Genomic DNA, 22,756 nt, shown 5'->3' with positions numbered 1-22,756 from the left:
ATTATTTATTCACATACAGTAGGCCACCGGCCTTGATGTACACAAAAAATAAGTGAAAATTCTCTTGGAAAGGCAGCTGTGTAAGAAAATCTTGAAATCAGCCATTGAATATTACATGACTATAAATTGATAAATGTTTACATCACTGTGAAGATGCATTTAAACGTTTCTTTATTGCATAGACGATGCTGCAAAACAACCTATATAGTCTTAGTTGCCACGAAGACTATATAGGAAGTCGGAAAACCACCAGTTTAGTTAATATAGGCTCGTCCTCTTTGTCCCTTTGGTGTAAATGTGCCCTTGCTTGTTCTTCACCCGACTAATTTGTATCATTATCGACCTTAAAAGTTACTCGGTTCTGCCAAATACTCCGAAATCTTGCATAGCCACGTGGAACGAATTAATTATGCCACCATGTTAAACTTCTTGATTGCACCCGATTGCTGATCCAAAGTTGCTAATAATTTCCGTTCAAGCACCATTATGATGTAACATTTATTTAGTCTTTACTTGATTGGTCTAATCCACAAGGATGATCGATAACGTGCACTCACCAAGGCGTAATTCGCTAATGCAGTCGCACGCAAAGTCTCCTGAAACAACCAATATTTCTTGTTACAGTCCACCAATCTTCCAGTGATGGTGTGGATCCATGGCGGCAGCTTTACAAGGAGTTCTGCTACATATGATGGCTTGTATGACGGAACCGCCTTGGCGGCGATCGGAGATGTCATTGTTGTGTCCTTGAACTATCGACTCTTTGCGCTCGGCTTCTTTTCCACAGGTGGGTCGTTTAAGCTACAATGCGCCTCGGGGACAGACATTCAGACTCTCAAACTTTTCCGATTCTTTTCTGATTACCGCTTGTGGGGTTAATTTAAAGCTCTTGATACAAGAAAAAAAATACCGTGAGTATTTCGAAGATTGATAATTGTGTTGTTTTTTCCGGAAAGTATTAACACAGAGATGGTGGCCATTTTGAATTTCAAATATCGGGAACTCTTAGGTAATTTGTCTCTTAAGTATCAAATTTTGCACGGTGACCCCTGTTTTTTATTGGTGATTTGGTTAGAGAATGGTCGAAAGTTTCACGGAAGAAAGTTTGAGCAAGGGTTTAATAAGTCTTTCACTTTCGAGGCGCATACTACCTGAAAGGGTTGCATGTGTTCTGCCAGTGCAAAGCCAAGGACTAGTGTACGCTGGTGTTGATTGGTATTGTTGTAACCATAGACACAAGAGTTTCTCTACTGTCTATGTTGTAACTGGTGTATGTGTGCTAGGCAGTTGTTCAAGCGAAGTCTGACTATTACTGTGGACGTGATTTCCGAGTCTCGGGTATCATTGCTTTTGCAGCATCTGCAAGTTAGTAAGGTAGGTTATTGCTTTTGCCTTGCACATTAGACTGTGCAAGACTATAGTTGGGGGCAACCTTTTCGTAATTCACACAAAAACACATGCGATACACTTTCACAGCGCAGTAAATGGATCATTTACTGGCTGCTGGCAAGTTTGTCGTGTTTTCCCACAAATACATATGCATCTTTTGTCGTTTCCTACCATCTTGACAGTTACTGGGTGCAAAGTACGATCGGCAAATGATGAATTATCCACGCTAACTATGAGTTGTCTAATTAGATAAAGATTGCATCTCCCGATTTCGTATCACTTGCTAGGTGCCCTGGATAAAATCAACCATCATATGTTGAGTAGTTTGATTTTGTATTTCAGATATTCCAAGCCTACTTATATGCTTCTGTACAGACACCACTGATATTACTTCTTTTGCGAATGGCTGACTTGATGTATTTACTTGTTCTTCACAACAGGCGATGAGAATGCCCCCGGAAATTATGGATTGCTAGATCAGTTGGTCGCCTTGGAGTGGGTGCAAGACAACATTGCAGGTAATGTTACAGTCCTTGTCCCCTTTCCCTTGCTATTTCACACTTTTCATGATAATAAGATATCGTCATTTGATCCCTTTGTCTCATTTTGTACACAGCTTTTGGAGGGGACGCAGATAGAGTGACTGTGTTTGGTGAGAGTGCCGGAGCCGCTTGCGTTGACTATTTGCTGTTGTCTCCTTTGTCTGACGGGCTCTTCCACCGTGCCATACTGCAGGTTAGCTCGCCAAGCATAAATGTGTAAATATTAGCTGCGCAGACTTGTACAGTTTAATCTGTATGAGAAATCAGTGATCTGTAGATGTGTGACACCCGGGCCTGGGTAACGGGCATTGCTGGACTGTAGACTCTCAGAGAGTCAAATTGAACGGAAGCTATATTTTATAGTCGCCAGGCATTCGAGGGGGGGGGGGCATTTCCTATGGAATAAGTATCTGTATCCAGCTCATCTGTATATCTGAACCAAAGACATTTTGTCATGATGATGTTTATAGCTAAGTATCTCATTAATAAAAGGAAAACTATTCATGGTTTTTAGGAGGAAATTCGACTCTAACTGCCCCGAATTTGCGTCTTGGTGTGAGTTCCAGAGACACAGCGAAAATGAACTTTCAGAAAATAAACACGCTTTACTAAATGTAATAAAGGGCATAAGAACATGCTGTTTTATCAATTAATTAATTAATTAATTAATTAATTAATTAATTTATTAATTAATTAATTAATTAATTAATCATTTTTATTTAATTTATTTATTAATTATTTATTTATTTATTGAATCAGTTAGTTAGTTAGTTAGTTAGTTGGTTAGTTAGTTAGTTAGTTAGTTAGTTAGTTAGTTAGTTAGTTAGTTAGTTAGTTAGTTAGTTAGTTAGTTAATCAGTCAGTCAGTCAGTCAGTCAGTCAGTCAGTTAGTCAGTTAGTTACGAACCAACGGATTGCTTAAATAACTGGTCATTTGAAATAAAATATAATACAAATATATAAAAACTAAATGAAACAAAAGACAAACAGGATCAGCAGCACCTTGGCAAACAGACACAGAAATATCCAGAAAAATAAAAACAATTACTTAGTGAAAAGCATCTTGCATGATGCACGTCGGAAATTAATGTAGTAATTATAAATATCAAAATTTTGCTGGTTACCAATAGAGTTAAAATTTGTCTGAGAATTTAATAAGAAAGAGTCTTTCAAGATATTCGTATGTGCTGACGCTGGTCTAAAACGAATAGTACGACGAATTGTGTAAACAGAAACGTTAAAATTAATTTGTGCAAGTACATTTGGTACACAATAATAAGAGTGTATGGTATCAAGAAGAAACATTGAGTCTAAAACATTTTCGCCTATTCTCCATGGCCTGTGTAGGAAGGCGAAATTTATAACGTGAATTACTATACATATCCTTTGAATAAGCCTACGGTGAACGGAGGCAAATATATTTGATAAATTCAATTTGGACTCTTTCTAGTTTCCTTGTAAATATGATTGAAGATTCCAAAATGTTTGTTTACTACATTTTGTAAGGAAATGTATTGACATTTTGCAATCTCGTGAATTAAATACAGGAACACTTTTTAACGTTTTATGACAACTTCAATTTGTTTGTCGACTTAACAACTTGAATGATATTTATTTGCAATCTGACGCAATCAGACATATCAATAAAGGACATAAATAGCTAAGAATTGTCCGCATACAACATAAATTAATAAATCTATGATTATGAACACTGTTGATGAAAATTAAATATTTCTCATTATTTATACTTACTAATGGCCATAGATGGCAAAATATTAGTAAACGACTATTCTTGCTTTTTCTCTCGACATGGTTTTGATACGTCATCACAAACAGAGTGGAACAGCTTTACTCGCTAGCGGCGCACGCGACAACTCAGCGATGCTTAGCAGTTTCGCTCACGGTGTCGGTCAACTACTAGGGTGCGAGGAGGATAACTCTGAAGACTTGGTTCAGTGTCTGCGTAGTGTGCCTGCTGAGCACTTCAGAGAAAAACTAGACCAGGTAATTTGCGTCATCATGCATATTCGGGCTTTGTATCACAATTGTTAATGATAGCCCACAATGTACACTTTCAATTGGTACTGTATAATATGAACTATCTGTTGTAAAAAGTCAGCACGAGGATTGCAGCAGGCACTTTTCAAAAAACGTGATCAATAATGATACTGTCAAATATTATTTTGTCCCAAAAATGTATTATGAAACATTAGTTTAAAGTGTGGCTGGAAAACCATTCTATTAATGGCTCGTATAACAGGGGCTAGCGAGGATAACATAGATTGAACGGTCATGATGAATAACTTTTATGCATTCAACAAGCTTAAATTGTGTTGCTCGCTCGCCCCGTGATTGTATCTCCAATTATCATCTTTAACAACGTATTCAACAGACCGTAACATTCCATCCTCATTTAATGCTCCCTTCAATAGAGTTTTCTTGCAACAATTCCTGGTATACAGCCGGAAACTGTTGCCATACCCTTCGAACCAGTTGTGGACGGTCATTTCATCACCGCCAAACCCGACGATCTGCTCAGCCAAGGAGGGTTCAACAAGACGAATGTGGACATTTTGATCGGGACCAACGCTAACGAAGGCACACTATTCCTGTCCTATTTGTTACCTAATCTTGCAAATGCTTCCGAGCCAACGGTGAGCAAAGCCGAGTACGAACAGGTGTACCTGCTCCTACTTTTTGGCTCATTCAAGCACAACCCTGCAGCTCTAGACGCTATCAGGCTCATGTACATCCCCTGGGCCGATGTCGCCGCCAACGACACAAATTATGCAGACGCGTACATCGAAATGCAAGGCGACTACATGTTCGTGTGCCCTGCCGACAAATCTGCACGAGCGTATTCAAACTCTGGCGCCAACGTTTACATGTATCACATGACCCACGCGCCGGCCAATTCGCTGTATGGGATCCAGTGGGCGGAGGCTGGACACGCCGAAGAACTTCCTTTTGTATTTGGAACGCATTTCAATGCACTTCCATATTGGCCATTGGCCCCAGAGGAGGTCAACATTTCTCTTAGTATTATGACATATTGGACAAACATGGCCAAGACAGGGTAAGACAGTTTGGATAAGATTTACCGCTTTCAGGTAATGATCGCATCGAAAAAGACAGTTTGAATCAGTTCTCCCACTGTCCCTAAAGGAACGTTTAATCACTATTTAAATTATAATGATCAAGATTAAGACACACCAACTAAATATAGAATAAGAAAAGTATACCTAAAATGTCCCGAACACTTTAGAATGATCACAATATATCCAATACATACACAAATCTTACACCGACATAAGAGTAAATTGTGCCAGTATTTAAAACAGTGTAACCAAAGAACTCTACAGGTTAATAGAGGGAGGGGGTCTTTGGAACTATGCTCAAAGGTTGTTGGGAACCCCTACGACCGATGTAAACACGGTATCTAGGTTACGTCGGCGATCGATGAAAGTTAAACATGTTTGTTCACTTGAATATCATTAAATTTAAATGTTTCAGCTACGTTGACGTGATGCCTCTAGATGCATGAAATACATTGTTTGTTAAGAGGAAAGTCGCACACGCACAGTACCGACGACCCTCTCCGAGCTGTTATGGTTTCTAACAGCTTTGCTCTGTCAACAACATTAATACAGCGTCGTGTTCTACCTCCTTTATCGTATATGTCGAAAAGACCCTTTGTTTAACATGCGAACACAACCTGTCTATCCAACCATAATATCTAGAAGCCGAGCAATGTCGGCAGTATCTTCAAATTTATACAATTTTCCAAGCTCACATAACTATTAACTTATCTAAATTATAATACGGAAACCTTTGGTCGCCTCATTGGGATTTCCGCCAGTCACTGCACGCCATAGCGTTCTCGATTGTTGTCTTTTACGTTTGTTTTACTAATAATTAAGCGAAGGTGTTGTGTTGTCTCCTTGGCCACCTGGGGGCACTTCGAATTATCCAATCACAAGATACCGAGTATCATCGTATCCCACACAGAGAACTTTTTGTTATTGTAGCTCAAATTTGTCAGTCTTTCCAAGCTAAATTCATACAGAACAATCGGGGGATATGAAAATATGTTGACAATGTCAAGATATTCCCTACTAATTTTAGTTAAATTATATCGTGAACGATGCAATATATCGGAAGTATATTACGACAAACGCAAGGGTGAAGTATCGAAAAAAATATTTTATGAGCAAAATCAATAATATCATTACAAGTTACAGTTTTATCACTAAGGTAGTATGCGCCTCGAAAATGAAAATTTAAACCTTTGCTCAAACTTTATTCAACGAATGTTTAAACCATTCTCGGGCAAAATCAACGATAAAAATCAGGGGTCACCATGCAAAGTTCGGAACTAGCGATACAAATTACTCAACATTTTGCGAAATTTAAAATTAAAAATGGAGGCCCATCCTGTGTTAACTCGATGGCTGAAAATTGAATTGATATTGATGTTTACCGGTTGAATATTAACGAAACATTGCCGATATAATGATGGTGAAGGCTTGTTTGGCTATATGTATCAACGTTTTCTGAAAACAAACTTTCTTCATTACTTTTTGTTCTGTGGAAACCAAACCAATTTTTAGGCCCATCTACTGATGCATGTGAAAGAATCTGTGGATGACTCTTTTTATATTTCAACAACTTACAGCAATCCTAACCTGTCCGACGATGAGGCAGAAATGTCGGAGGATGATTGGCCAAAGTTTGATGTACCCGGATTAGCCTATAAAGAACTTTCCCTGGAAATGAAGAACAACCGAGCCCTGAAGTCAAGGGAGTGTGCCCTCTGGAATGACTTCATTCCAAAACTTGTCACACGCACAGGTATGTAACATGGAATGCTATCACTGGCATACCTCTCTGTTCAGGATATTCCTGATGTTTTTGTATGACGCGTTTCTCCATGAACATAATTTAAACTAATCATATAGAAATATTCATATGAACTCTTCTCAAGTTTTACTTACTCCGTATGAAACCCAAGCGTTTATATTATTATAAATTCCTATTTCAAACATTTACTTGTTGATCAAAGACAAAGTTTGGGTACGCAATGATTCAATTACATTTTCATTTATATCGATTGGGAGTTTCATTAAAAATTTGTACTCACAACGTCAATGAAGGTTCTGATCGTTGTCTGGGTTGTACTGATTGAAGTACTGTAGCTACTGCCGTTTTCTTTTTCAGTCCACGGCCACCCAACAAAGTGGAGTGACCGTGATCGGTATTCATGAACTCAACACACAGGTGGTCACTTTTCGTTTCTCAACCCACTCAGATAAAATAAAATGTGACTAATTTTGACGAGTCGTATTCATCAGGTCCGAAACAAACGAGTCAATGCTATTTTGTTTAACGTAACTGTTGATTTCATTTTTTTTGTTGCATAGAAGACGAGAATTTCAAGCCAACTGAAGAAGACATGGACAGATCTGTAGTTTGTACTGCTGGCGCTGTTGACGCCACCGGGTTATCACTTCGCATCACTTTTGCTGCGGTACTGATGACATTTCTCGTCTGCGACATTGTGATACCCTTTAATGAGTAACTTGTGCCGTGCATGGATAGACGACATAATATGGCATTGTTTAAAATGCTGATGAGGCCTCATTTTGTCAATAATGTAACTTAATAGAATAGTGCTATTCATCATCTATGAATTGACTAGCATTTAAAAATCTGTCACTTCATCAGATATATTTCGTAACATGCCTACTTGTACACTTTTACACGTTCATAATGTATATACAATTTTGATGTATACGAAATAGTTTCATAAAAATGTATAGAACGCGCCTCTGGGACAGATATTCGGACTCAATTTTTTTTACAATATTATTCTTTTCTGATCTACCGGATGTTGGGGCTCATTTTAAAACTCTTGGGATTAGCAAAGTTTCAAGATTGTGATGTATTGCAAGTACTTATCATAACGGTCAGCAGACAAGTCACTGTGTCCTACACTGTGTCCTAAAACTAAGTCAATCCTTGAACAATTTCACTTTATTCAGATTTCATAATTATTCGCGCATCACAACAACACAAATGATTGTGGGTTTTTGATAAAAGAGTTATGTTTTTGTACAGTAAACACACAGGGTTCGATGAACTCTGCTTTCAAAACACAACACAGCACTTTTCAACCTTAAATGTAGTAAATATATATGATAACGCCAATGACATTGATGTTTGAGCAGTGACATCATTAAAGGGGCAGTCCCAATCCCTGGTTCTAGCATTAGTGGTTGTTTACACTGACTGTTTATGTGATTCTAGTCCTTTGTTCTCCTTTGAAAGTTGTGCACAGTTAGTCTTAGTCAATTTGCTCAGAGAATATATATATATATATATATATATATATATATATATATATATATATATATATATATATCCTTCCACAATCACATGCATGAAAATGACATCTCTTGGTCATATCGCACAAAGAATACAATCAGAAGAAGCGCATCTAAACTTTACCTATGATTATGTCTGCAATTGAAAATTGCTGCCTATCCCTTTCATAAAGAATGGAAAATTAAGATGTTGAGCCTGAAAAAGGCTTTTAATACTCCAAGGGTTTCACGATGAGTCGACACAAACAACAGACAACAGAAATGCACTGTAAAATTTTGAGCATGAGTAAAACTTTCTTTTCTGCGCATTGTTAATCTTCTACGGTCTAGGTGTTTCTGAAGCAGTCTATTTTTATGGTATGCCAACAATAAATTTTATTTGAGAATCATTCACTCCGAACGGAGCAGCCGACCTAATTGATGCCTTCTGTCACTCAAGGGCCATTATGAATTTGCAATGAGTTGGCGGCCTTTTGTATCCTGCAACGAGCTTTAAAAGGGTGTCGTGTGGGAGAGGTTTACCCTGTAACTTATACATATTGTCCAGTCTATTGGTCATGCATGCACATTCCAATTGACAAAGTGTCGAACAGCATCTGTCTGAAAACTTAACGTTCAGCCATGATGCTTTGTCAGATCAGTTTGCTGTTGGTCCTAGGCCTTATGGACTACGTATGCGCTGATCACCCTCTTGTAGAAGTGAATACAGGGAAGCTGGTCGGCAAATCCGTGGAATTCTCATACGGGGACGTCAATGTCAACCGCACGCTGAACGTCTTCATGGGGATACCGTACGCAGAGCCACCGGTTGGTGACCTCAGATTCCGACCACCTCAGCCAAAAGCCCCCTGGCCTGGGATTTACAATGCGACTGATATCGGGTTTGCGTGTATCCAGACAAAAGCTTCTAACTCGTTGCAAGAACAACAGAGTGAAGATTGTCTCTATTTGAATGTGTATTCGCCATTGGCAAACGTAAGTCCCATGTTGCACAGAATTTAGTGAAGATACGCATGTACAAAGCTATGAAGCTTTGACAAGTAAAACAGTCGTCAAATATTCACTTACCATATCATCTTAACTCGAATTCAGTCCGAGTAAATGGTATGTATATATATATATATATATATATATATATATATATATTATATATATATATATATATATATATATATATATATATATATATATACTACCAGTCTCATAGTCAGAGATTTTCAGATGTTATGGTAAAGGCCATAAACACTGCTCCATATAGGTCAAATGAGCATGGGTGAGAAGAAATGGAGAAAAACGTAAGGTCTCTTTGCAGGGCATATAGTTCAATAGGTCCTTCTCTCTGACGTCAGAGTTGTTTGTTGTGGACATTATTGAGTGGCTGTATTCAAAAGGCACTGGAATGGAAATAGAGCGTGTAACATGCCTTTTGAGAGAGTTTTTTCAATGCAAGGTTTTAAAACTGCTGAGATACAAGCCTATGACACTGTTTTTGAAGCATATTGTATTAGTAGTAGTAGTAGTAGTAGAAGTAGTAGTAGTAGTAGTAGTAGTAGTAGTAGTAGTAGTAGTAGTAGTAGTAGTAGTAGTAGTAGTAGTAGTAGTAGTAGTAGTTTTTCAAATATCTTTATTTCACACAGGTCCCTACATACTAAAAGTGTAAAATAAAATGTTTACATTGGCAGGAACCAAAGGAAATATAAGATACAAATAAAAGAAAATCACTCTAAAGTGATGGTCGGCATTGTACAGAAAACGTCATGAATGACAAAAGAAAATGTCAGCAAGAAAGACATATCTTAAACCTATCACATAATATTTCAAAGATGACACAACCTAGCAATGCACAAAAGCAGGGAAGTTTCTTAAATGTGAAAATTGAGTTGACCATCATGAGTGTCACAAAGAATATCATCAAAAGCCCAAATAACATTAAAAGAATGTAAATTTTCATTGAGACGATAATATTCAAATTCAAGTCTCAATCTGGTGAAAATCTTGCTTTTAAATATGTCCAAAGGATCAACAGGACCCTGGTTTCTAAACACATTTCTTCTTGCTAAATGTATACACAACTTAGCCATTGTAGAAAGGTAAATAAAAAGAGACATTGCACGTCTATGAATAAATACAGAGTTTTTAACAGGAGGATTAATGAAAAACCATGCAATGTTTACAGCTTGTCCAGGTAAAACTAAACGAGATGTTACAGTGGAAATAAAACCTAGAAGCGGTTGAATGTTTGGACACTCAAGGAAAGTATGTAAAAGTGAATCTATGTCATTACAGAGAGAACAGTTTGTATCTGAGCGGAAACCAGAACGGAACAAAAAAGAACTAGTTTGAAAGGCTCCGTGCATAATGCGCCATTGTAAATCCCCTTCTTTCTTTATGATGAGATCACAATAACATGAAGCAAAGTTTGGTTTGATTGACTGTGGAATGCTCAAAATGTCCCTCCAGATGGTGTCTACTCTGTCTGGTAAACATGCATAATGATGAACCATTATCAAGTACTTGTAAATTGCACCTTTTCTATTTTACACAGAAAATAATTGTGCTCTGTAGAATGTTGCAGCTGAAAAGAATACACAGTATCTGGCGCATTGTTGTAGTAGTAGTAGTAGTAGTAGTAGTAGTAGTAGTAGTAGTAGTAGTAGTAGTAGTAGTAGTAGTAGTAGTAGTAGTAGTAGTAGTAGTAGTAGTAGTAGTAGTAGTAGTAGTAGTAGTTTTAAAGGAACATTTATTCAAAGATTGTCCCTATTTACAAATGTGATAAAATATGTACATTTCATGAAGGACAAAAGTCTGAAAGGAATCTGGAAAAATCAAAGAAATGTTCTAACAATACAAAAGGGAAAAACTTCATTAGCCAGGTTTAGTGAGTAAACAATGATAAAACAACAATTCAAACTACACGGCAAACATTTCATCCTATGAAAAAGATGAATAAACAACGTTATATCATTGTGATGTAGGAGAACCGAAGAAAGACATCAAACAAAAAATAAAGTGATGCCGAAAAAATCAGAAGTTGAAAATCAACCGATCATTATCAATGAAGACAATGGCATTATTAACCATCCATGTGATATTAAATGCATCTAAATTATGTTCAAGCTTATAGTGTTCATATTCTAACAAGATTCTTGCACGAATTCTAGTTTTGAAGATTTCTGTAGGATCAACTGGCAGTCGGTTATTCATTTTATTCCTTCGAGCAAGATGGATAGCCATCTTTGCTGTCGATGTAATGAAAGTGAACAGACAATGAGCTCGTTTATTGACAAAGGTGGAACTTTTACGAGGAGGGTTGATGAAATACCAAGCAATCTGAATAACTTTATCCATATGAATAAGACACGTCGTTATTCTGGAGATGAGAGCTAATAACGACTGGATATGAATACACTCAAAAAAAGCATGAAGTAACGAATCTTTATCCTCACAAAGTGGACAATTTGGATCAGTTCGCAAACCAGAATTAAAGAGATATGAACCGGTTTGGTAAGCTCCATGAATAATACGCCACTGTAAATCACCTTCCTTCTTGATAGTTGGTGGAGCGTAGCATGCTGGGAAGTTCGGGTGAACAGAATCAGGTAGACTGATAATATCTCTCCATACAGAGTCGAGTTTATCTGGCAGTCTAATGACATTTCGCAGAACAATAAGGTATTTGTAAAGACTCCCCTTTTCCAATTTATACAAGGGAAGATTGAGTTTATCAGAATGTTGAAGCTGGAAAGAATAGTGCGAATTAGGTAAATTATCAGGGAAACAGCCGTTAAAGTATCTATTAATACTGCTTTTCAGTCCAGTTGGAATGGCTTGAGAGACGTATTTCAATGACAGAGTTAGGATGCGGTCAGAATGAATTTTCACTCTTGACCGAAGATCTATTGGAGTTAGCCAACGTTTTTCAGTGTCATCAATGAGATCACCGACCATCGTGATCCCTGCATCTACAAACGAGGGTATGGTGAAAGGCGCTGAATGAAGCGGATGTATGAACAGTGGGTTTTGAAATAGAGGCTCTTTAAAAATATCTGGTATGCTTAAAGGTAATCCCTGTCGAAATCTATCCAATGAGTTCCATAAACAAAGAGTTTCGAAATAGAAATCCGGCAAATGAGTTTTCTTGATATCAACATCATTTGTCAAGAGCAGCTGTCTTTCATAGCGTAAACGTCCAACTTTGCTGAAGAAGTAATCGGTGAAAAAGAAAGCAGGATGGGGATAGTCTTGATAAAGATACCTTTGAATGAATCCTAAACGAAGAGCTTCAAGACGAGATTGGATATGTATAAGACCATGACCGCCTTCAGAGAGAGGTAAGTAAATCGTTTCAGCCGGAACCCAATGACGGCCTTGCCAGAAAAACCTTAAAAATAATGACTGGAGATATGAAATTGTAGCCCTTGAAGGAGAAGTGCAGGTCAATCTGTGGAGCATCTTTGAAGCGATTAACTGGTTGACTATAAGAGTGCGGCCTCTATAAGACATACTTGGAGCAAATCTAGACCAGTATTTTAATTTAATTTCAATGACATTTACGAGTTCAGTCCAGTTCTGCTGGTTAAAATGACAATTGTTGCCCATACAGATACTAAGGAGTTTAAGGCCAGTCCCATTCCATTTTATTCCAAGTGGTTGATCTGTACGTTTGCGCCAACTTCCGATCCAAAGACCCTTTGTCTTTTCCAGATTGACCTTGGCATTAGATGCACTTTCATATGTCTCAATGCAAGATTGAAGTTTTCCAAATTTTGAGTAATCAGGGCTTCTACGTCATCGGCATAGGCAGACACACATGTTTTATGAGTAGGATGACCTGGAATTTTGAGTCCTGTGATACCACTGTTATTGCGTATTTTATTCAAAAGTGGTTCCAAGGCAATGACATAAAGTTGTCCCGACAATGAACATCCTTGCCTAATACCTCGTTTAATGTCAATTGGTGCAGCGAGTCTGTTGTTGATTCTTATGAGAGATTTAATGTCCGTATAGAGAACTTTAATGAAATTAATGAAACGATCACCGAATCCAAAGGCATGCAGGGTACTAAATAGGTATTCATGGTTCACACGATCAAAGGCTTTTTGTTGGTCAAGAGCGACAATTCCAAGAGCTGTGTCAGTGTCATTAGCATATGAAATGCTATCACGTAAAAGATTGATATTATCATAGATGTAACGGCCCGGGATACTGCAAGATTGATCATGGTGAACAATAGAGGAAATGACAGAACGGAGACGAATAGACAACGATTTTGCGAGGATTTTGTAGTCACTGCATAGGAGACTGATTGGTCTCCAGTTTTTAACCAGAGAATTGTCACCAGACTTCGGATGTAGGCTGATAACCGCCTTCCTACACGACACAGGAAGTACACCATTGTTGAGAACTTCCACAAAAACTTCATGTAAATCTTTACCCAAAAGTGGCCAGAAAGTTCTATAAAAATCGTTGGGTAAGCCATCAATACCTGGAGACCGGTCTGTGGAGAGTTGTTTAACTGCATTCGTAAGTTCATCATATGAAATTTCTGAATCAAGATTATCGCGATCGGGTTCACAAAGTTTAGGTAAATCTTCAAGAAGTGTCTTTTGAGATGCTAGGTTAACAGGTTCCGGTGAAAAGAGTTTTTGATAATGACTGCAGATAATGTTACGAATTTCATGGGGATCTTCAGTAATTGTGTCATCTGCGCGTTTTAGATGAACGATTGGTTTAGATCTACCTCTTTCTTGTTCGAGAGAAAAAAAGAATTTACTTGGCATGTCACTCTCATTAAATAAACGATGACGAGAACGGACTGCCGCACCTTTCATTTTTGAATTGACCAATTGCAAGAGGGACTTTTTCTTGTCATTGTAAATGCTGCTAAGGCTTTTGTCAACATGCATTCTTTGCTCAACATCTTGAATATCACGTTCCAGCTGTGATTTACGCAGCTTGTAATCTTCGTTTCTTGAAATGCAGAACTGTTGCGTAAGATGTTTTATCTTCCACTTTCCGACGTCCCACCATGTTGACAGATTTGTATAATTGCTCTTTTCATTCTCCAATTATTCCAGAAAAAGGTAATGATTTCACAGTAAGCGTTATCGTTTAAAATATCAGTGTTGAGACACCAAACCGGATTGCGTTTGTCCACTTCCTTCTGTGAAATAATTAGTTCAACCAGCGAATGATCAGAGTATGCTAGTGCCGAGTTGTGAATGGAGACTGAAGCAATGCGAGGTTTTATCCAATTATTAACATATATTCTGTCAAGACGCGCCTTTGTACTGTTTCTGTGCCATGTAAAATTACGATCGTCGCCGTGGATTTGACGCCAACTGTCAATTAACTTGTGTTGACGGACAATTTTGTCAAGTAAATTGCTGGTACGAGAATCAGATTCAGCACAATCAACTCTGTCTAAGTTTGCATTCAGTGTACAATTGAAATCTCCGCCTAAAATCACAGGATCACCATTTAGACTCAATAAAAGTGTGTTCAATTGACTAAAGCAATGTATACGTTCTTTTGCATTAGTGGGGGCATAAACATTAATGATGTTGATAGGCGTGTCGTTTACTTTGGCATTCGTGTGCAGCAGATGACCTGGGATTGGTTCTGATTTATAAATAATGTCAACGTTCAAGCTAGGTTTAAACAGGATGGCAATTCCTGCACTGTTTGATGTTCCATGAGATAAAATACACTTTCCTCGCCACACAATTGGCCAAATTTGTTCATCCGCAAGACTGGTATGAGTTTCTTGTAAAAGGCAGAAATCTGCATGATTGTTTTGTTTCAGAAATTCAAAGAGTTGATAACGCTTCAAAGAGTCACGACATCCACGTGTATTGAAAGTCAAACAGGACAAAGTCGCAACCATGAGCGCACATAAAACAAAGGAAGAAAACATACCGAAAGTGCTGATTAATGAGAGTCCTTAACAACAGTTGATCGACCGGTGATTTTAATATGTTCCTTTATCTTTGTGACGAGTTTGTAGATCCGGGCTTTCGTAGAAGTGTTGAGGGGTAAAGACGAACGATACTTCAGTAACATTTTAGCAAGCTCTTTAAGGTCAGGATGAAAATCCTTGCATTTTTCAATGAACTTCTTTGAGTGTTTTGTATCCTCCAGGAATTCTTCAATTGATGAATTTGATAAATCACACTGGAAAGATGTTTCAGACATATCAGAGATCACCGATTCATTATCATCTGTGTCTTTACTTGACAAAGTCTTTGAACTTGGTAATGATGATTGTGAGTCCGTATGTGAAGGTGAGCATGGAGAGTACGAAATACTATCACAATCGTCTCTGTCATCCGAGACACCAATGGGAACACTGTTTGGACAACTTTGTGAGCTTGTGACAGAAAAACCTGAAAAGACAGGAGGTGGTCTCGGAATTGGAGAGTTCAAAGGCGAACTTCCAGCTTGAGAAAAATAAGGGGTAGAAGGGAAGGGTGAAGGAGGGGTTCCTACCCTCTCTTCATCGTCGATGTCATCAATGCTTTTCTCATCAGTAGAATTTCCAATTGTATCAGGGTCCCGTTGCAAACTATTCTTCTCACTTTCAACAATCTCACCGGGGGTGTTTATCTCTCCTTGAGGTTGTTGGTCTATCACCGTATTGCTCCCCTCTCTATATTGTGAACTCTCTGTTGGTGACTCGTTGTTTGGCTTTGCTGTGGGAACTGCTTTCTTCTGAACATCTTTGTTTAAATTAATATCACTAACTTCCATCACGTCATCCACTCCAGATTGATCATCATTATTATTATTGAGTTGCTCAATGTTATCAGTGGCACCAGTTGACTCGGTTTTGTCGGTTGTATTGAGTTCGTTATGATTACTCGATTCAGCTGTATCATGGACATGTCGGCTATTATTGATCGGTATTGATTTATCGTTGTCTGGTTGGGTGTGAATGACCGATCCATTGTTCACGTCTTCATTAACATTTCCAAAATCTGGTTGAGTACAATTTCGTCGTAAATGTCCCTTTTGGTTACATTTGAAACATCTCATCTCATCAGTAGATAGATATACTTTGTACAGTTTGTCTTCGAACTCAACTGTTGTCGGTCCGTTGAGAACGCCATGAAAGTCGTTATCAAAGAGAATGAAAGCCTGCCTTCTGAACGACTTCACGTGCTTCAAACTGTCAGATTTACATCCAAGAGGTATTGTTTTCACACTACTGACAACTTTTCCAAATCTTGAAAGTTCTTGTTCAATAACTACGTTTGGAAGAAACGGTGGTACACCTGAGATAACAACTTTGGCTGCAGGCCAACGGTTGAACTTGAACAGAAAAACCTTCGACTTCAAAGCCGTTGACACACACCGCTTCAACCCACGTAACAGAATTGAAGTAAACGATTACTGACCCATAAACTCTCGATGCCGCAAGAATATTTTTCGGTCCGGTTATCTCTGCAATTGCCTTCAAGTATGTTTCCACCGTTACACCTTCCATAGACTCACATCTTATGCCATGTTTTCTTGTCAGGCCTCGAAGCGATGGCGGTTGCATCACATTAGGTTGGGCGGCCATCTTGGCTATGACAGCCACCCACCCGGACGCTGATGAAAATCCGGTGAAATCTCTTCAATCACTCCACGAAATGAAAAGAACAACAGTTTTACAGAAGGCCGGTAACTTGCGAAACCAGGATGAGATGAAATTATGCGCAGAAAACAGTGCAAAGCACACAAAAACGGCAAAGAAAACGTAACACTCTACAACCACGTCCACACATGTGTAGTAGTAGTAGTAGTATGATTATTGTTGTTGTTGTTTTTGTTGTTGTTGTTGTTGTTGTTTATTCATATACTATAGTCCACTGGCACAAAATATAGTTACATCTCTGAAGACACTGTAAATAGACTGATGTGTTCTAAAAAAATCATCAAGTTACACAGAACTTGTTGTTACATTAAGTATTGCACTAGTCAGAAAGTTTCTTCAGGGCCTACAATATAAATGTTGATTAATTAAGTATAATGGAATAATTTTCAGATTGCAGTAATTTGACAAATTTAACAGTGGAAAGTGGAGTAGAGAAGCACCTTGGTAAATACTTTTAAAAATCAATATAAAATGGACATATCAAACAAAAGTGAGATTCAACTTCAACCCTGTTTTACAATGAAGAGAAATTCTTTCAGCGCGAATATTATGTGTGTATGTATCTGCCTCAACTCGCACAGAATGGGCAGAAACACAAAAACAAAACTGTTCATTACGAATTATGCTTCCAACCAGTAAGTCACATTGACAAAGAATCTTTCCATCGCCTGCATAAAATTCAAGATCAACTACATCCTGAAAACTCTCATGGCTGACTTTTCGCAAATAGCACGACGTTCTTTAATGGTGCCTCCGGAATATTATCATTTGCCACTGATGTTTCAACCGATACCATCTCGCACCGTGACGTGTTTACAGTATTGTTGGTGCTCTTACTCTGGGTGACCACAAACATCACTGTAGACCAAGTCATAATACAAGCTGGATCATAATGTGATCATATTGTTTCCTTGTTATCATTACGGGAAAGCTCTATTAACTTTGGAAAACCCCACTTCCCTACTTTGTTATCAGAGGATTAATTTCACAGACCTGCCTTTCCTACAATGGCACCAGCTGGATAGGATAAACATAACAATGGAACATTAACACCTTTGGGGATTAAAAGTCTTCTGTTTGTTACCCGAGTTGGTCAGGCACGGACCCGCGTTTCAGGTACCGTGCAAGTTAATGCAGTCTGTCCTTAATTAAGGGTTCTTGTCTAAAAGTACTGCAACGTCATGACCACTCAGTCTCCGCCAATCAAGCTAAGTATCAATCGATTTAACTCATCCTATACATAAAGATTTTGTATTCAAAGCTTGCATTCAAAATGCTACATGCAAATGCTAAACTTTTGCTCTGAGTTCGTAGCCTTGCAGTGATTTGAAAATTAAAGTACATTAAGAGCAAGCTACTCCAGTGTCCTTGTTGGCACCGTTACTACAACAAGTAAATAAACGAATACTAGGAACTCGGAAATCCACCAGTTTAGTTAACTGTCCTGATAGGCTAGTCCACTTTATCGCTTTGGAGTAAATGTGCCCTCGCTTGTTCACTATCGACCACGAGGAAAGTTACTGGGTTCTGCAAAGTAACTCCGAAATCTTGCGTAGCTGTGTGTAATGAATCAACTTTACTACAATGTTAAACTTCTTGATCGCTGATCTAAAGATGCTGGTAATTTCCTTTCAAGCATCATTATGACGTATCATTTATATAGTCTTTACTTGATTGGTCAAATCCACAAGGATGTTGGATAATATGTATTCACCATGGCGTAATTGGCTGATGCAATCGTAAGCAAAGTCTGCTGAAACAACCAATATTTCTCGTTACAGTCCACCAAATTACCAGTGATGGTGTGGATCCATGGCGGCAGCTTCTCAAGGGGTTCAGCTACAAATGATGGCCTGTATGACGGAACCGCTTTGGCGGCGATCGGTGATGTAATTGTTGTATCCTTGAACTATCGACTCTTTGCGCTCGGCTTCTTTTCCACAGGTGAGTCATTTGAGGTAGACTAGCCTTGGGAACACAAATTCAGACTCTGAAACTTTTTCCATTCCTTTCTGATCTGTCACCTTTGGGGTTCATTTTAAAGCTCTGGGTATAAAAAAACAATAAACGTTGGTATTTCGAAAATCTAAATTTGTTTTTTCCCTGCAAAGAGTTAACACAGCCATTTTGAATTCCAAATATGGGGAACTCTTTGGTAATTTGTCTCTTACGTACCTAATTTTGCACCGTGACCCCTGATTTTTACTGTTGATTTGGTAACACAATGATTGAAAGTTTTACGGAGGAAAGTTTTAGCAAAGGTTTAAGTTTTTCACTTTTCTTGGCGCATACAACCTCAAAGGGTTGCATGTCTTCTGCAAAAACAAGGGCTATTGTACGCTGGTGTTGATTGGTATTGTTTTAACTAGTGTATGTTGCTAGACAGCTGTTCAAGCGCAGTCTTACTATACTGCGGAAGTGATTTCCTAGTATTGGGTATCATTTGTTTTGCAGCATTTGTAAGTAATGAGAATATTGCTTTTGCCTTGCACATTACATCCGACTGTGCAAGACTAGTTTGACACCTTTTTTTTAATTCAAACAAAAAAAAAACATGCGACGCACTTTTAAAGCAGAGCAAATGATACGTGATGGATCATTTACTGACTGCTTGCAAGTTTGCCGTGGTTTCCCTACAAGTACATATACATCTCTTGTCGTTTCCCACTATCCAAAAGATAATAGGTACATGATGAATTATCAACACTAACTATGAGTTGTCCCATTAGATAAAGATTTCATCTCCCGATTTCGTATCACTTGCTAGGTGCCCTGGATAAAATCAACCATCATGTGTTGAGTAGTTTGATTTTGTATTTCAGATATTCCAAGCCTTCTTGTATGCTTCTGTACAGACACCACTGATATTACTTCTTTTGTGAATGGCTGACTTGATGTATTTACTTGTTCTTCACAAAAGGCGATGAGAATGCCCCGGAAATTATGGATTGCTCGATCAGTTGGCCGCTTTGAAGTGGGTGCAAGACAACATTGCAGGTAATGGTTACAGTCCATCTCTTTTTCCCCATGCCGTTCAAACTTTTCATGACAATAGAATATTGTCTTTTGATCCCTTTTTCTAATTTTGTACACAGCTTTTGGAGGGGACGCAGATAGAGTGACCGTATTCGGTGAGAGTGCCGGGGCCGCCAGCGTCGACTATTTGCTGTTATCTCCGATGTCTGACGGGCTCTTCCACCGTGTCATACTGCAGGTAAGTTTGCCAAGCATAAATATTGTAAGTTTAATCTGTTTGAGAAATCAGTGACCTGAAGACGTCTGACATCGAAGTCTGGCATTTCTTGACAGTAGACTCTCAGAGTGTCAAATTGAACGGAAGCTATATTAATGGCTCGTATAAAAGAGGTTGGAGAAGATAATATTGATTTACGGTAATGTAATACCTTTATGCATTCAAAAAGCTTCTATATTGTATAGTCGACGGGCATTCCCGGGGGGGGGGGGGGCATGTTGTTTAAAGCTAAGTATCTGAATAATAAAAAGTTAACTGCCATGATTTTTTATGAGGAAATTCGACTCTGTCCTTAATTTGCTTTTGGTGTGAGTTCCTGTGTTTCAGAGAAAATAAAATTCACAGAAAATAAACACTTACTAAATGTACTAAGGGCGTAAGATCACGCTGTTTAGTTAATAAATTAATTAATTAATTACTATTTGATTAATAAAATTAATTAACTAAGCCTGCTATAAACGGAGGCAAATATATTTGATAAATTTAACTGGGGCTCTTTCTAGTTTCCGTATTAACTATGATTGAACATTAAAATTTTTATCACATTTGTAACGAAATACTAGTATATTGACATTTTGTTTAATCGTGAATCAAATACAGGAACACTTTTTAACATTTAATGACAATCTCTATTTGTTTGTCCACTTAACTTGAATGATGTTTGTTGCAGTCTGACACAATTAGATATATTATTATCAGTAATGGGCATAAATAACGTAGGATTGTCAGCATACAACATAAATTAATAAATGTATGATTATGAACACTGTTATGGAAATTAAATATTTCATTCATCATTTATACTTCCTAATGCTATAGATAGCAAAATATTGATAAACGACAATTTTTTTATACGTCATCACAAACAGAGTGGAACAGCATTACTTGCTAGTGGTGCACGTGACAACGCAGCGATGCTAAGCAGTTTCGCTCACGGTGTCGGTCAACTACTAGGATGCGAGGAGGACAACTCTGAAGACTTGGTTCAGTGTCTGCGTAGTGTGCCTGCTGAGCACTTCAGAGAAAAACTAGACCAGGTAATTTGCGTCATTATTCATATTCGGGCTTTGTATCACAATTCTTAATGATTGTCCACGATGTACAATTTTCAATTTGTACTGTATAATTTTAAGTATCTCTGAAATAAAGTCAGCACGATGGTTGCAGCAGGCAATTTTTGAAAACCAACGTGATCAATAATGGTACTGTCAAATATTACATGTATTGTATTATAAATGTGTTATGAAACATTTGTTTGAAGGTGTGACTGGGAAACTATTATATTAATGGCTCGTATAATGCGAGGATAACATTGATTGAACGATATGATGAATACCTTTATGCATTAAAAAAGCTTGAACTTGTGTTGCTCGCTCAACCCGTGATTGTATCTCCAATTTCAACAACATATTCAACAGGCCGTAACATTCTATCCTCATTTAATGCTCCCTTCAATAGCGTTTTCTTGCAACAATTCCTGGTATACAGACGGATATCATTGCCCTACCCTTCGAACCAGTTGTGGACGGTCAGTTCGTCACCACCAAACCGGACGATCTGCTCAGTCGAGGGAGATTCAACAAGACGAATGTAGACATTTTGATCGGGACCAACGCTAACGAAGGCACACCATTCCTGGCCGCGTTGTTACCTAGTCTTGCAGTTGCTTCCGAGCCCACGGTGAGCAAAGCCGAGTACGGACAGGTGTACCTGCTCCTGCTTTATGGCTCATTCAAGCACAACCCTACAGCTCAAGACGCAATCAAGCTGATGTATATCCCCTGGTCCGATGTTGCCGCCAACGACACAAATTATGCAGACGCGTACATCGAAATGCAAAGCGACTACATGTTCGTGTGCCCTGCAGACAAGTCTGCCCGAGCGTATTCAAACTCTGGTGCCAACGTTTACATGTATCACATGACCCACGCGCCAGCCAATCCGTTGTCTCGGATCCAGTGGGCGAAGGCTGGACACGCCGAAGACCTTCCTTTTGTATTTGGAACGCATTTCAATGCACTTCCATATTGGCCATTGGCCCCCGAGGAAGTCAACATGTCTCTCAGTATTATAACATACTGGACAAACATGGCCAAAACAGGGTAAGACAGTTTGGATAAGATTTACCGCTTTCAGGTAACGAGTGCATCGAAAAGAGGACGTTTGAACCCTTGCACCTACTGTCCCTGAAGAAACATTTAATTAGTCTTTTTAATGATCAAGATTAAGACACATCAACTAAATTATAGAACAAGAAAAAATATACCTAAAATATCCCATACACTTTAGAATGATGACAACATATCCAAAACATACACAAATCTTACACCACCAATATAAGAGCAAGACAGCGCTAGCAGCGTAAAACAGCCTGTGAAACCGAATCTGCAGGTTATTAAAGGGGAAATAATCGCAATGACAGTAGGTCAGAATTCGTAAGACAATAGTTGTAAACATAGACACAAAACAGCACAGAAGAGATAGTAAATAGACGGTACACAAACAAAGTCATATTCATGAAAGAAAGATATAGGGACCTCTGGCCAGAAGA

The 22,756-nt window shown here is 38.3% G+C and overlaps 2 protein-coding genes across 2 annotated transcripts in view; both read left to right on the top strand.

Annotated features, from left to right (window-relative positions):
* LOC139129900 (acetylcholinesterase-like) overlaps positions 1–22,756 on the top strand; it is a 42,101-nt gene that overhangs the window by 2,648 nt on the left and 16,697 nt on the right. Inside the window, exons 2-6 of the mRNA XM_070695592.1 lie at positions 625–787; positions 1,830–1,907; positions 2,006–2,124; positions 3,768–3,935; positions 4,364–5,007. Of these exons, the coding sequence (XP_070551693.1) occupies positions 625–787; positions 1,830–1,907; positions 2,006–2,124; positions 3,768–3,935; positions 4,364–5,007 (1,172 nt within the window). The remainder of the gene's footprint in view (positions 1–624; positions 788–1,829; positions 1,908–2,005; positions 2,125–3,767; positions 3,936–4,363; positions 5,008–22,756) is intronic.
* On the top strand, positions 8,899–22,311 carry LOC139130251 (fatty acyl-CoA hydrolase precursor, medium chain-like). The gene is made up of 6 exons (XM_070696001.1): positions 8,899–9,289; positions 18,734–18,896; positions 19,873–19,911; positions 20,048–20,166; positions 21,075–21,242; positions 21,664–22,311. The coding sequence occupies exons 1-6, from the start codon at positions 8,936–8,938 to the stop codon at positions 22,309–22,311; spliced, it is 1,491 nt and encodes a 496-aa protein (XP_070552102.1). The 5' UTR covers positions 8,899–8,935.

The sequence above is a fragment of the Ptychodera flava genome, chromosome 3 (assembly GCF_041260155.1).
Source record: "Ptychodera flava strain L36383 chromosome 3, AS_Pfla_20210202, whole genome shotgun sequence".
Taxonomy (NCBI): Eukaryota; Metazoa; Hemichordata; class Enteropneusta; family Ptychoderidae; genus Ptychodera; species Ptychodera flava.
This window is presented reverse-complemented; position numbering and strand designations above follow the sequence as displayed.

Excerpts from the sequence above, each read along its gene's own strand:
- LOC139130251 (XM_070696001.1), top strand. The coding sequence starts at position 8,936 with ATGATGCTTTGTCAGATCAGTTTGCTGTTGGTCCTAGGCCTTATGGAC. Across the intron at positions 9,290-18,733 it reads TGTATTCGCCATTGGCAAAC|TCCACCAAATTACCAGTGAT; the intron begins GTAAGTCCCATG and ends TTCTCGTTACAG. Across the intron at positions 21,243-21,663 it reads TCAGAGAAAAACTAGACCAG|CGTTTTCTTGCAACAATTCC; the intron begins GTAATTTGCGTC and ends TCCCTTCAATAG.